A 14,844-nucleotide genomic window follows, 5' to 3' on the forward strand; every position below is an offset into this window, starting at 1 on the left:
GTCCGTCCCAAAAATATGACCTGTCCTATTTTTTTGATGGACAACGGTTCACGGACCCATTCAAGTCAATGGGTCCGTGAAAGAACACGGATGCACACAAGATTGGCATCCGTGTCCATGATCCGTGGCCGTAGGTTACTTTCATACAGACGGTTCCGTCTGCATCAAAGCTTTTTCAGAGCTGAGTTTTCACTCAGTGAAAACTCAGATCCGACAGTATATTCTAACACAGAGGCGTTCACATGGTGATGGGGACGCTACAGGTTAGAATATACTAAAAGAACTGTGTACATGACTGCCCCCTGCTGCCTGCCAGGTGCTGCCAGGCAGCAGGGGGCATGCCCCCCCCCCCCTGTAGTTAACACATTGGTGGCCATTGGGCCCCCCTCCCTCCCCTGTAGTTAACTCTTTGTTGTCCAGTGCGGCCGGCCCCTCTCTCTCCCCTGTAGTTAACTCATTGGTGGCCAGTTGGCCCCCCTCCCTCCCCTGTAGTTAACTCTTTGTTGTCCAGTGAGGCCGGCCCCCCTCCCCTGTAGTTAACTCATTGGTGGCCAGTTGGCCCCCCTCCCTCCCCTGTAGTTAACTCTTTGTTGTCCAGTGTGGCCGCCCCCCCCCCTCCCTCCCCTGTAGTTAACTCGTTGGTGGCCAGTGGGCCCCCCTCCCTCCCCTGTAGTTAACTCTTTGTTGTCCAGTGGACAACAAAGAGTTAACTACAGGGGGGAAGGGGGGGCCGGCGGCACTGGCCACCAATGAGTTAAAGACAGGGGGGGGGGGTCTGCCCCCTGCTGCCTGGCAGCACCTGCCAGGCAGCAGGGGGCAGTCATGTACACAGTTCTTTTAGTATATTCTAACCTGAAGCGTCCCCATCACTATGGGAACGCCTCTGTGTTAGAATATACTGTCGGATTTGAGTTTCACGATCTAACTCATATCCGACAGTATATTCTAACATAGAAGCGTTCCCATGGTGATGGGGACGCTTCAAGTTAAAATATACCATCGGATTGGAGAAAACTCAGATCCGATGGTATAAAAGGGACTCCTGACTTTACATTGAAAGTCAATGGGGACGGATCCGTTTGCAATTGCACCATATTGTGTCAACGTCAAACGGATCCGTCCCCATTGACTTGGTTGCTGTTCCTTCCTGTTCCTGTTTCCTGGTGTGGGTGTGTTTGTGTGCTGTGCTCTTGCAGGAGAACCAGGAGGTGAATAAGGATTGCTGGGGAGAGTGCTGCCCTTTCCCCAGGGGGTGGTGCTTTTTCTCAGCATGGACACCCGGGCTGCGGCCGCCCGGCACTTTATGCCGGGCGGCCATGACGGAGCTGTGGCGATAGAGAGGAACGCGGGAGACCCGGCGCAGGAAGTGCCTGTGCTGCGGGAGGTGGAGAGGGAAGGAGAAGCCACAGAAAGACCGGGCGCAGAGCCTGAATGTTTGAAGAGACTGGGGACAGTGTCGCAGCCGGGAGGTAAGCGGCATGATGCCCAAGTTATGCAGTCAAGTGCTCCAGAGAGGGGCGGTATGGAGAAGAGTGGCTCTGAAACCCGGCTTTCAGGGAAAGTCCTGGGCAGCATGAGAAAGGGGAGCAGCCTTGACTCCTCTTTGGACCGGGCTGGCTCTCATGTGGTTAAGCCCTGTTGTATGAAGATGTCTGCCGCTGAGCATGTGGTGGGCGCAGCTAAAAGAGGGATTGCCGCTGAACAAGTGGTGAAGATAACAGTGGTTGGCAAAGTAGCAGGTAAACAAGCAGAGAAGGCGCCAGCAAAGTCCTCTAAGAATGTGGGATCCGAGGCAGAGATGGCCAGGGCTGGGGTGAAGGTACGTGAGTCTGGTATGTCTGTATCTCGCCCTGGTGGGTCTGGTCTGTCTCGCCCAGGTGTGACTGGTCTGTCTTGCCCTGGAGGGTCTGGTATGTCTCGCCCTGAGGGGTGTCAGCAAAACAATAAAGAACTAAAGGCTATCCATAACTGGGGGGTACAGGGCCCTACTGAAACCCCGGCTATTCTGGCTTCCAGAGTGATATATTATCTAAGGGTGTATGAAGAGATTAAAAAAGAATTGAGGAGAGCCAAATTAGAACACAAAAATTTGAAAATACAGGAGAGCTTATTGCCCAAACGTAAGAAAGCCACTCTCTCCTCTAAGCTGGACAAGCTAGAGGAGGTGATTATGGCTTTGGAGGAGAAAAAGTTTGCAATAGAAAAAAATGGCGGTCCGTTTATGGAGAAGTTCCAGAATGAAAGCCGTATTGAAAGTATGTCAGGGTCTGGGTCTGGTACACCTGGTCCGTGGGGCCGCGGATCAGGAGCCAGAGTAAGACCCTAGTAGGTGAAGATTCTGGGGACAACACCCTGCCAGCAGGGCAGGGGGAACCTTCCTGGAGCCAGGAAACAGCGTCTGGGGAGGAAGGAGGGTCTGCTGGAGGACTGATAATCGGAAAAATCAAACAACTAGAATCTCCAATAGGAAAACTGTACTTTGGAAATGATGACATTCCTGAAGATGAAATGGTAAAAACAAGGAAGAGTAAAAACAAAAGTAAAATCACGGAGAAGGACGTCATGGTATACACACTCCTAGAACCCGCTGCTGGGCCCGGCCCAGCTTCTGAAGTGAAGCTGGGTCATACAGGGCGGGAGAGTTCTTTGGTGGCGGACAAGGCAAAGGGAACCCCTTCTGCGGAGAAAGGGGTGATGAGGGCTACAAAAGCGTCATTAAAATCCGAGGAGGTGATGGCGACAATAGAAAATGACAAAACTGCTGTTGGAAAAAATGACAAGGCACAGCAGGACATGGTGGAGGACATGGTGTTGGTTGAGGGTGAGGGGGGTGAGACATCCCCTGCAATTGCTGTAGGGGATGAATCTAACCCCAAATCCGATGATACTGAACATAGTGTCGAAACGTCCGTTGGAAAATCAAAGAAAACCAATGTAACTGCTGTAACCCCAAATGGGGGGGGAGCCCGACCAGTTTGGGGGGAGTAAGTGGTGGGGTCCCAGGAAAAGGGGGTAAGAATGGTATGAATAGTGATGTGAGAGGTATGCATGGTGGTGTGAAAGGAGGCCAGAATGGAGGTGGGAGTGCGGGAACAAATACAAATGCGGGTGCGAATGTGAGTGCGAATGGCAAGGCAAGTGGAAATGTAGTGCAAGATAGTAATGTAGACATGAAAGAATATGATGACAGGGTTTTGTCTTTAGAGGAGTTGGAGTTGCTCCAAAAGGAGGAAGCAGAGGAGGAGAGAGTAAGGGAGGAAAAGAAGAGGAAAAAAATACTGGCGGAAGCAAAAATAACTTTTGCAGATGCCGTAAAAGGGGGAGCAGGGGATTCTTTGCCCGCAGGATCTGGCAAAGGTAACTTGCAACGGCGCCTTGTGGGGGCCTTGATGGAGGGCACTGGGACCTCCATACAGGTAGAGGGTGAACCGGTCAACCTGTCTTTCTGGACGGAGAGACATGGGCTGAGAGCCTTCCGAGAGAAAAGAGGGGATGAGACCATTTGGACTCACCCCACAGCCGGGGGGGACCGTAGGAATGTGGCCCGTCTGGTCTGGGAAGGTGAGGAAGCAGCACCTTCCAGAAAGGTTGTTGTGGAGCTTCTCCTGCGGATGGGCTTTAAGGCAAAAGAGATCTTTGCCCTCATCCATCCCTACGGGACCAAGTTCTTTGACGTCAGCTTTGTCAGGCCAGAGGGGCTTGAGCTCTTCTGGTCCAGATATGAGCTGACAAAGAACACCCCGGAGTGGCGAGGTTTTGCCGTCCAGGCCATCACCCGCCAGACCATGGTGAAGAGAGTGACCGTGCTAACTTGTAATGAGTCTCTCTCTTGTGTTGACATAGCAACTTGGTTAGGTCGTTAGGTGAGGTGGGCTATCCAGCCAAGGTCTTGGACGAGCACAGTATTTGGTCAGGGGCCTGGACCTTTAACATGATGTTGAGGGCCCAGGGAAATTATGTTACCCATATCCCCTCCTCGGCCTTTATAGGGAGGGATCGGATAATGGTCTTCTACCAGGGGCAGCCAAAGGTCTGCCACAGGTGCGGCGACCCCACGCATTTTAGTGCACAGTGTAGGACCCAGAAGTGCGTGAAGTGCGGGGGGAAAGACCATCTTGCCGCAACCTGTCGGCGGATCAGGTGTAATCTGTGTGGTGACCTGGGTCATCCATTTAGCCGCTGTCCGCTTGCCTTTGCCAACCAGGCTCAGGGACAGACTCAGAACCAGGCAGGTACTAGCTGCGAGGCTGAGCCTGTAGTTGGGGAAGAATCTGCTGCCAGGACTGGGCAGGCTGGCGAGGGGACAAGTGCTAGGGCTTCTGGCACTGGAGGAAGCAAAAAGGATCCGGTTAGTAAGAATAAGCGAGTTACAGCAGCTAAGGCCAGGCGGCGGGAACAACGCCGTAACATGAGGGAGCAGGAGGCAGCTGATCCCTCAACTGGTCCCCTGGCTGAGGATCTGGTCAATAGTGACTCGGGTGACAGCGGTGATGATGGGGACCCCGGAGTTCAATCTGAAGAGGCTGACCTCTCCGCTGTTTCTGCCTCCTCAGGTGGGGAGAATGTGGACGAGGAGCGTGGTGAATGGTTGGAGAGGAGGAGGAACAAGCGGGGTAAGAATAAGAAGGGAGAGGGCAGGAAGGCCTCTCTTGAGTGGGATCCGTCCATCCCACTCTCCCTAGACCAGATACCGAGGGAGGTTTTGGCCGGGGCCCCTCTTGTGGAGGTCTCCACCGGTACTGTGTCCTGAGTGACACCTCTACGGCTAACTTGGCTGAGGAGGGTGCGAGGGATGCAGTGCTGGGGGGGAATAGGGTTTCTTCGCAGGCTGCCGGGTCCGACCCTTCAGGGGATATTCCATCTTCTGGAGGGGGGGCTAAGTCAGATCCTGCGGGCAAAGATAAGTGTGAAATGGATGTTTCACATTGCTTAAAAAGACAAAAGGAAAGCGAGGGGTCTGATGATGGTGATGGTGAGGGTGGTGGGAGGGGTAAGAAGAAAGCTATCTAGTTTAATCACTTATGATGGCGGAACTCACCCCGTTGGTGCTAGCAAGCATTAACGTTGCTAGCATTAAGTCAGACGTGGCTCGTTATATGGCCTTTAATTTTTTCAGCCGTCTTGATGCTGATGTTTTATTTTTGCAAGAGACCTGGTTGACTTCCACAGAGTTAATAGAGAAAGCGAGGAGTGAGTGGCGCCATGGTCCATCCTTCTGGTCTCTTGCGGCCGAGCCACGTAGCGGGGTAGCGGTACTTTTTAAAACCGCTGGGAGAGTGGAATGCAGGAAAGTAATCGAACTAGAAATGGGAAGGTGCCTGATCCTGGATGTGCTCATGAGAGGACAAGAGCTGAGGCTCATTAACATCTATGGTCCACAAACCGTGTGGGACCGCAAATGTCTTCTCATGAGGATTAAACCATACCTTTTTTCCAGCCGTCAGGTGATCTTTGGTGGAGACTTCAACAATGTGACAAGAGTCTGTGACAGGGGAGGCTCCAAAGTCAGGCTGGATTCTGATGGCATCGCACTGAGTAAGATAGTTGAGGAAGCTAGTCTGGTGGATGCTCATTTGAAGCATAAGCCAGACCACGTGGACTTCACCTTTCATCAAGGTAGCCATAGGTCTAGGATAGATAGGTTTTATTTGAAGGGGGAAGCTGTTTTTTCGGTCTTAAAAACTGAGGAAGTGGTTTTCTCCGATCACTGTTTAATTAGTTTTTCTTTGAATGTCGCAGAGACCCCCTGTATGGGTAAGGGTTTATAGAAGCTGAATTCATCTCTCCTGGAAGATGCGGCAATAAGACAATCCTTTGAGGAGTTTTTTCAGGGCCAGGAACCATTGGTGGACCTCTGTAACAGTAAGTCAGAGTGGTGGGAGATGTTCAAAACAAGGACGGCGAGGTTTTTCCGGGAGCTCTCGTACCTCAGGAGCCAGGACAAAAATCATCTGTACCAGGAACTGAGGAAGAAACTTGAAAGTCTCGTCTCGACGGGAGGTAGCCGCGAGGATATCTCCCGTGTGAAGTCCTTGCTTAAGAGGTGTCAGTATGATAGGTACGCATCTTTGGTTGCTGAGAGGGATTTCGGGAAGTACCGCTCACCCGACCCTTATGGCAACTGCAGGATGTCAGTAAGAAGTAAGTTGGTGACAGGCCTGATTGATAGTACAGGATCCCTGAACAGGTCCAAATCAGGGATCCTGGAGGTTGTCAGGTCTTTCTACTCTCATCTCTTGGGTAGGAAAGAACTAGATCGGGACAAGTTTTCGGCTTTCTTGGCTGAGGCGGTTCCCAGGGCAGGAATGGACCCCTCTCTTGCCGTTTTGTCTGAACCAATCAGGGAAGAGGAAGTGAGACTGGCCATTGAAGGGCTTAGGCCCAAGAAATCGCCAGGTCCAGATGGCTTAACATCTGAGTGGTACAGGACTTTCAAGGAACAGTTAGTTCCTCTGTTGACTGAGGTCTTTAATGAGTGTCTTTCCTCGGGCACTTTACCAAAGTCAATGGGTAAGTCAGCTCTGATTATTCTGTCAAAGGGTAAAGACCCATTCCGTATTGAGAATTGGAGACCCATATCGCTTCTCAATACGGACAGAAAGATCCTGGCGAAAATACTTTTCAATAGATTGGTGAAGTTTGCACTGAAGCTTCTTTCGGGGGCTCAGCACTGCACAGTTCCTGGTCGGAGCGCCTTTAGCGCCGTTCTCAGTGTCCGAGAGGCTGTGGAGCGGGGCAGGGCGGGCCTTTGGAAGGGGTTTCTTTTGTCTTTAGATCAGGCTAAAGCCTTTGACCGGGTGAATCACGAGTACCTGTGGTCCGTCCTCTTGTGGCATGGTCTGCCGGGGAGTTTCGTAAATTGGCTGAAAGTTTTGTACAAGGGGGCTGAGAGTTTCCCGTTGGTCAATGGTTGGTTGGGGCAGCCTTTTGAGGTGGCTTCCGGCGTCCGTCAGGGATGTCCCTTAAGCCCCTTGCTATATGTGTTTGCGATCGATCCCTTCATTAGAAGGGTAGATCGCGGACCATTGGCGGGGGTGGGGATGGAACTGGCGGGGGCAAGGGGGCCGTCTCTGAGGGTGATAGCGTACGCAGATGATGTCACTATTTTTGCCTCTTCTAGTGAGGAGGTGGGGTGGGTGATGTCGGAAGTGGACTGCTATTCAGAGGTTTCTGGGTCTCGGATCAACCGTGATAAATGTGAGACTCTATGGCTGGGAGAAGGAGATCCTGATTTTGATCTCCAGGACACTCTCCCAGAGCCTCAGAAAACGGTAAAGGTTCTCGGCATCAATTTTGGCCAGGATGTGGACTATCATCAAGAAAATTGGGAAGGCAGACTGAAAGATGTCGGTCAAAAGGTGGACCGCTGGAAGGGTTGGTCTTTGACCCTCAGGGAAAGGGTTCACCTGTGTAAAGCTTATCTTATCCCGGTACTATTGTACTTGGGCGCTGTTTGTGTCCTGCCAGGCACTCTCTGGGGAACGGTCTACAGCCTCTTTTTCCAGATGTTATGGGGAAACAGGCTGAACCTAGTCAAGAGAGATGTCACTTACAGACCAAGGAGACTAGGTGGGTTGGATATGGTCAACCCAGTAGTATTCTTAACGAATACTTTTTTGAAAGCCAACATTGCAAACCTCTGGATGGAGAGGGCTCCTTGGTGGGTAAATTCCTGTAGGGAATGGTTTAGGCCCTTCTTCCAGGAATGGGAGACAGGAGGGCGTGTGAAAGACCTACGATCGTCAAGGCAGGGATATCTCCCGGCTTATGTTGCCCCGGTTATAATTATAAGGCGATGGGGGCTTGGGAGAGGGAGATAGAGACCAGGTCAAGGTTCACCCTTGATTTTAAGGTTCTGTCTACTTTCTTACAACCTCCGTTGGCCTTGAGGGATTGCCCAAGTCAGGATCTAGAGGGTGGGTTGACCTTATTAAATTCGGCAAGGATCCCCTTGAAAGTTTGGGATGTGGCTTGGCGTTGCTTCCATAGTAAGCTATATGTAAGGGAAAATGTGAAGTGTAGAATCTCTGAGGAAAGGGGTTGTCCCCGGGAGGAGTGCGGTGCTGTGCTGGAAAGCATGGACCATTTCTTACTTCACTGTCCTTTCAATATAGAGGCCTACAAAAGGGTGGGAGCTTCCATCGGCTGGCCTATGCTGGCTGCCCTGTCCTATGCAGAGTGGGCCTATGGTGCGTTTAAAGACTTAGGTGGTCGGGATCGTTGCACTTTATTCCTAGTCAGCGCAGTGGTCAGGTATCACACTTGGTGCGCAAGGTGTTTAGTATCGACGGGTCATAAAGTCCTCCCAGTGGAGACGGTGTATAGGAGCATCAGGGGTGACCTGGATAAGGTACTCTCTCTTGAGAACGAAAGGTTGGGTCCCCCCAAGGCCTCTCGACTGTGGAGGGGCTTTTGTTTCGGGGTACCCTAACTCAGTAGTCCTCAATCCCGGTGGTTAGCTAGTTTGACACTTTCTTAGCCTTTTGTTTTGTTTTGAGATGAAACATGATGGTTTGGTTTACAGGCACTGAACCATAGCTGTAAAGTTGATTTTGGCTTTAGGCATTGTCTATGTTTTGGCAATGAATTATGAGATAATGGTATGACATATGTATGATATGTATATATTTATAAAAAAAAATAATAATAATAAAAAGTATAGTATTATAAATTGTGTATAGATATCTATTTATTTATTTATTTTTGTCTAGTGGTTTTGGTGGCTAGTTAGGTTGGGTGGAGGGTAAAAGGGGGAGGAGGAAAAAAAATAAAAAATAAAAATAAAAATCATAAAAAATTAAAATAAAATAAAAATAATAATAATATATATTTATTTGTTATGTCTGTTTATCAAGTCGATTAACCAAGTCCTACTGGGGAATTGAACTTTGGGACTGAAGAAGCTCGAGGTTTCCTCTTTTGAACTTCTGTTGGGAGATCGGCTTTTTGTGCTATATGTGGGTGGGTGAAGGGTATGTAAATATGTTTATATTTATGTTTATTTTGTAAATATGTAAATAGTGTATGGATGAGTATGAGTGGATATTATGAGTGTAGGGGGAAGGGAGGGGGAGGGTGACTGGTCGGGCTAAGTTATTTTATTGGAAATGTTTTTGTATGATTTCTGTAAGATCTCTGTTAAGTTTTCTAATAAAAAGTCTATTGACTTGCATTGTAATTCAGGACGGATCCGTTTGGCTCCGCACGGCCTGGCGGACATCAAAACGACTTTATTTTCATGTCCTTGGATTCTCCAAAAATCAAGGAAGACCCACGGACGAAAAAACGGTCACGGATCACGGACCTACGGACCCCGTTTTTGCGGACCGTAAAAAAAAACGGTCGTGTGCATGAGGCCTTAAGGACAACAACCCTTTTTATGTTCTCCACCTGTTTACTCCCTGACCCTGGACTCCAGACAGCAGCCTCATCCTCCCACTGCCAGGACTTACTTTCTGTGCACTACTTCCCTCATCATCCAACATTCCCTACATTTTGGCTCCCTGAACACATGAAGACTCTCGCCTTTCTTGCTTTTCACATTCCATTTTTACAGCTCTGGCTATAAAGAATTGTGATGATGAAACATTGTATCCAGTTAACCCTTATCACTCAATGCTGTTACAAAGTTACCTCAGCTAGAGATGATGGTCCGCTGCTTGCCACGCAGTTCTCCGTCGCCAGGAGCCAGTAATCCGTAGCGAATGCAAAAAGGAACGAGAGAACGCCAGCTCCACCAATTAAACCAGCAACGAGAGAGGCGACCGTGACCCTCATCCTGACTGACTCTGCTACCACTGTGAGCGCAAGAGCAGCTGCGACAGAGCTGTGGAGGGGAACAGGGTGGAGGGCAAGGGCGTTGGTGGCAGCCAGGGTGGATATTTTAGGATAGAACGTTACATCCCTTAATGACTGGTGTGGGTTTCACTGAGAAGCGGCACAAGACCCTATTTAAAGCCGATGACCTTCCCCACAGAAGAGTTGTGGCCTGAAACAGACTCATAAAGCATAAAAGAGGAGGGAGAGGAGCAGAAAGAGAAAAGTGTGATTGCTACTCAATCCTGCCGAGAGCAAGAGACGACAACGAGATGGCACCTAATTATAACTATCAACATTATCCAAGGAGTGGAGTTCTAGCAATTCCAACAAAAAGATCCAGAAACCTAACCTTTATTTCATGTAAATGCTTCATATAAAAAAAAAGCTGCTGAACTGTGGGACCAGACATAGCAATAACCAGGTGACGCTATAAAAAAGAAAATATAGAAGCATGTAACTACTATAATACTGCTCCTATGTACAAGAATATAACTACTATAATACTGCCTCCTATGTACAAGAATATAACTACTATAATACTGCTCCTATGTACAGGAATATAACTACTATAATACTGCTCCTATGTACAAGAATATAACTACTATAATACTGCCTCCTATGTACAAGAATATAACTGCTATAATACTGCTACTATGTACAGGAATATAACTACTATAATACTGCCTCCTATGTACAAGAATATAACTACTATAATACTGCTCCTATATACAGGAATATAACTACTATAATACTGCTCCTATGTATAAGAATATAACTACTATAATACTGCTCCTATGTACAAGAATATAACTACTATAATACTGCCTCCTATGTACAAGAATATAACTACTATAATACTGCTCCTATGTACAGGAATATAACTACTATAATACTGCTCCTATGTACAAGAATATAACTACTATAATACTGCTCCTATGTACAAGAATATAACTACTATAATACTGCTCCTATGTATAAGAATATAACTACTATAATACTGCTCCTATGTACAAGAATATAACTACTATAATACTGCTCCTATGTACAAGAATATAACTACTATAATACTGCTCCTATGTACAAGAATATAACTACTATAATACTGCTCCTATGTACAAGAATATAACTACTATAATACTGCTCCTATGTACAGGAATATAACTACTATAATACTGCTCCTATGTGCAAGAATATAAGTACTATAATACTGCTCCTATGTACAAGAATATAAGTACTATAATACTGCTCTTATGTACAAGAATATAAGTACTATAATACTGCTCCTATGTACAAGAATATAACTACTATAATACTGCTCCTATGTACAAGAATATAAGTACTATAATACTGCTCCTATGTACAAGAATATAACTACTATAATACTGCTCCTATGTACAAGAATATAACTACTATAATACTGCTCCTATCTACAAGAATATAACTGCTATAATACTGCTCCTATGTACAAGAATATAACTACTATAATACTGCTCCTATGTACAAGAATATAACTACTATAATACTGCCTCCTATGTACAAGAATATAACTACTATAATACTGCTCCTATGTACAGGAATACAACTACTATAATACTGCTCCTATGTACAAGAATATAACTACTATAATACTGCCTCCTATGTACAAGAATATAACTACTATAATACTGCTCCTATGTACAAGAATATAACTACTATAATACTGCTCCTATGTACAAGAATATAACTACTATAATACTGCTCCTATGTACAAGAATATAACTACTATAATACTGCTCCTATGTACAAGAATATAACTACTATAATACTGCTCCTATCTACAAGAATATAACTGCTATAATACTGCCTCCTATGTACAAGACTATAACTACTATAATACTGCTCCTATGTATAAGAATATAACTACTATAATACTGCTCCTATGTACAAGAATATAACTACTATAATACTGCTCCTATGTACAAGAATATAACTACTATAATACTGCCTCCTATGTACAAGAATATAACTACTATAATACTGCTCCTATGTACAATAATATAACTACTATAATACTGCCTCCTATGTACAAGAATATAACTACTATAATACTGCCTCCTATGTACAAGAATATAACTACTATAATACTGCTCCTATGTACAAGAATATAACTACTATAATACTGCTCCTATGTACAAGAATATAACTACTATAATACTGCTCCTATGTACAAGAATATAACTACTATAATACTGCCTCCTATGTACAAGAATATAACTGCTATAATACTGCCTCCTATGTACAAGAATATAACTACTATAATACTGCTCCTATGTACAAGAATATAACTACTATAATACTGCTCCTATGTACAAGAATATAACTACTATAATACTGCTCCTATGTACAAGAATATAACTACTATAATACTGCTCCTATGTACAAGAATATAACTACTATAATACTGCTCCTATGTACAAGAATATAACTACTATAATACTGCCTCCTATGTACAAGAATATAACTACTATAATACTGCCTCCTATGTACGAGAATATAACTACTATAATACTGCTCCTATGTACAAGAATATAACTGCTATAATACTGCTCCTATGTACAAGAATATAACTACTATAATACTGCTCCTATGTACAGGAATATAACTACTATAATACTGCCTCCTATGTACAAGAATATAACTACTATAATACTGCTCCTATGTACAAGAATATAACTACTATAATACTGCTCCTATGTACAAGAATATAACTACTATAATACTGCTCCTATGTACAAGAATATAACTACTATAATACTGCTCCTATGTACAAGAATATACCTACTATAATACTGCTCCTATGTACAAGAATATAACTACTATAATACTGCCTCCTATGTACAAGAATATACCTAATATAATACTGCTCCTGTGTACAAGAATATAACTACTATAATACTGTTCCTATGTACAAGAATATACCTACTATAATACTGCTCCTATGTACAAGAATATAACTACTATAATACTGCTCCTATGTACAAGAATATAACTACTATAATACTGCTCCTATATACAAGAATATAACTACTATGATACTGCTCCTATGTACAAGAATATAACTACTATAATACTGCCTCCTATGTACAAGAATATAACTACTATAATACTGCTCCTATGTACAAGAATATAACTACTATAATACTGCTCCTATGTACAAGAATATAACTACTATAATACTGCTCCTATGTACAAGAATAGAACTACTATAATACAGCTCCTATATACAAGAATATAACTACTATAATACTGCTCCTATGTACAAGAATATAACTACTATAATACTGCCTTCTATGTACAAGAATATAACTACTATAATACTGCTCCTATATACAAGAATATAACTACTATAATACTGCCTCCTATGTACAGGAATATAACTACTATAATACTGCTCCTATGTACAAGAATATAACTACTATAATACTGCCTTCTATGTACAAGAATATAACTACTATAATACTGCTCCTATATACAAGAATATAACTACTATAATAATGCCTCCTATGTACAGGAATATAACTGCTATAATACTGCCTCCTATGTACAAGAATATAACTACTATAATACTGCTCCTATGTACAAGAATATAACTACTATAATACTGCCTACTATGTACAAGAATATAACTACTATAATACTGCCTCCTATGTACAAGAATATAACTACTATAATACTGCTCCTATGTACAAGAATATAACTACTATAATACTGCCTCCTATGTACAAGAATATAACTACTATAATACTGCCCCTATGTACAAGAATATAACTACTATAATACTGCTCCTATGTACAGGAATATAACTACTATAATACTGCCCCTATGTACAGGAATATAACTACTATAATACTGCCTGCTATGTACAGGAATATAACTACTATAATACTGCCTCCTATGTACAAGAATATTACTACTATAATACTGCCTCCTATGTACAAGAATATAACTACTATAATACTGCTCCTATGTACAAGAATATAACTACTATAATACTGCCTCCTATGTACAGGAATATAACTACTAGGGGGCGGAGTCTGACTGCCAACCTGGTCAGTCGCATGTAGGAGAGCTCCTCTCGCAGCAACCCTGCAACCTGGTTAATTTTGCACTTTAACCCAGCAAAGTATGGGGAAAGTCGGCAGATACATTCCCAAAGACAAGACAGACTCCCCGAAACCGGATCGAGGGGTCTCAGACATGGAGCGATACCTAAACAAGAAGCCCTCCGGCAGCACGAGCGGTGTGGCCAAAATGGCGCCGTCTGCACCGGACGACTGGTCAATGGAATCGGAAGGGGCTACAGGAGTGAACCCTGACCTGGAAGATGGGGCTCCGCATCCAGGTACTGCTCCAATATCGAGGAAATTCCTTCAGCAAGCCCTCTCCTCGGCCATCGCACCAGTGCTCCACGATCTACAGGAGATCAAATCTGATATTAAGCAGATCGGACACTGGGTGGAGACGCTGGAAGGCAATCAAGCTGCTATTATATCATATGCCCAAACTCTGGGTGACAACACTGCGGCTTGTATGGACTCTCTGGATACCGCTTTCTCCTTAATCGAGGATCAGGAGAACCGCAGCAGGCGGAAAAATATACGCCTGCGCGGCCTACCTGAACAGGTACCTCATGAGGACTTGCCAGAAGTGGCGGCCGCCATCTTTGCCAGCCTCTTGGGAACGGAGAGTGCTGCGGATATAGAAATTGAGCGCATCCACCGCTCACTTAGGCCGAAACATAATGAAAATCCCAGAGATGTGGTTTGTGGCTTATTGAAATATACCGATACAGCGGCAATACTACGGGCAGCAAGAGAGCAGAAGGAACTCACATACAACGAGGCCAAGATCCTCATGTTCCAGGATTTGGCGCCAACAACGCTTAACAAGCGGAGGGCCCTCCGACCCCTCACTGATCATTTGAGGCACATCAAGACCCCATACAAGTGGCTGTTTCCTTTCGGCCTAACGTTTGCTATAGGGGCA

The 14,844-nt window shown here is 45.1% G+C and overlaps 1 protein-coding gene across 1 annotated transcript in view; it reads right to left on the minus strand.

Annotated features, from left to right (window-relative positions):
* Positions 1 to 9,829, minus strand: part of LOC121009551 (transmembrane protein 182-like) — a 56,974-nt gene extending 47,145 nt beyond the window's left edge. Inside the window, exon 1 of the mRNA XM_040442762.1 lies at positions 9,634 to 9,829. Coding sequence (XP_040298696.1) covers positions 9,634 to 9,777 — 144 coding nt within the window. The 5' untranslated portion in view covers positions 9,778 to 9,829. The remainder of the gene's footprint in view (positions 1 to 9,633) is intronic.
* Between the last annotated feature and the right edge of the window lie 5,015 nt (positions 9,830 to 14,844).

This window comes from Bufo bufo, chromosome 8 (genome assembly GCF_905171765.1).
Source record: "Bufo bufo chromosome 8, aBufBuf1.1, whole genome shotgun sequence".
Lineage (NCBI taxonomy): Eukaryota > Metazoa > Chordata > Amphibia > Anura > Bufonidae > Bufo > Bufo bufo.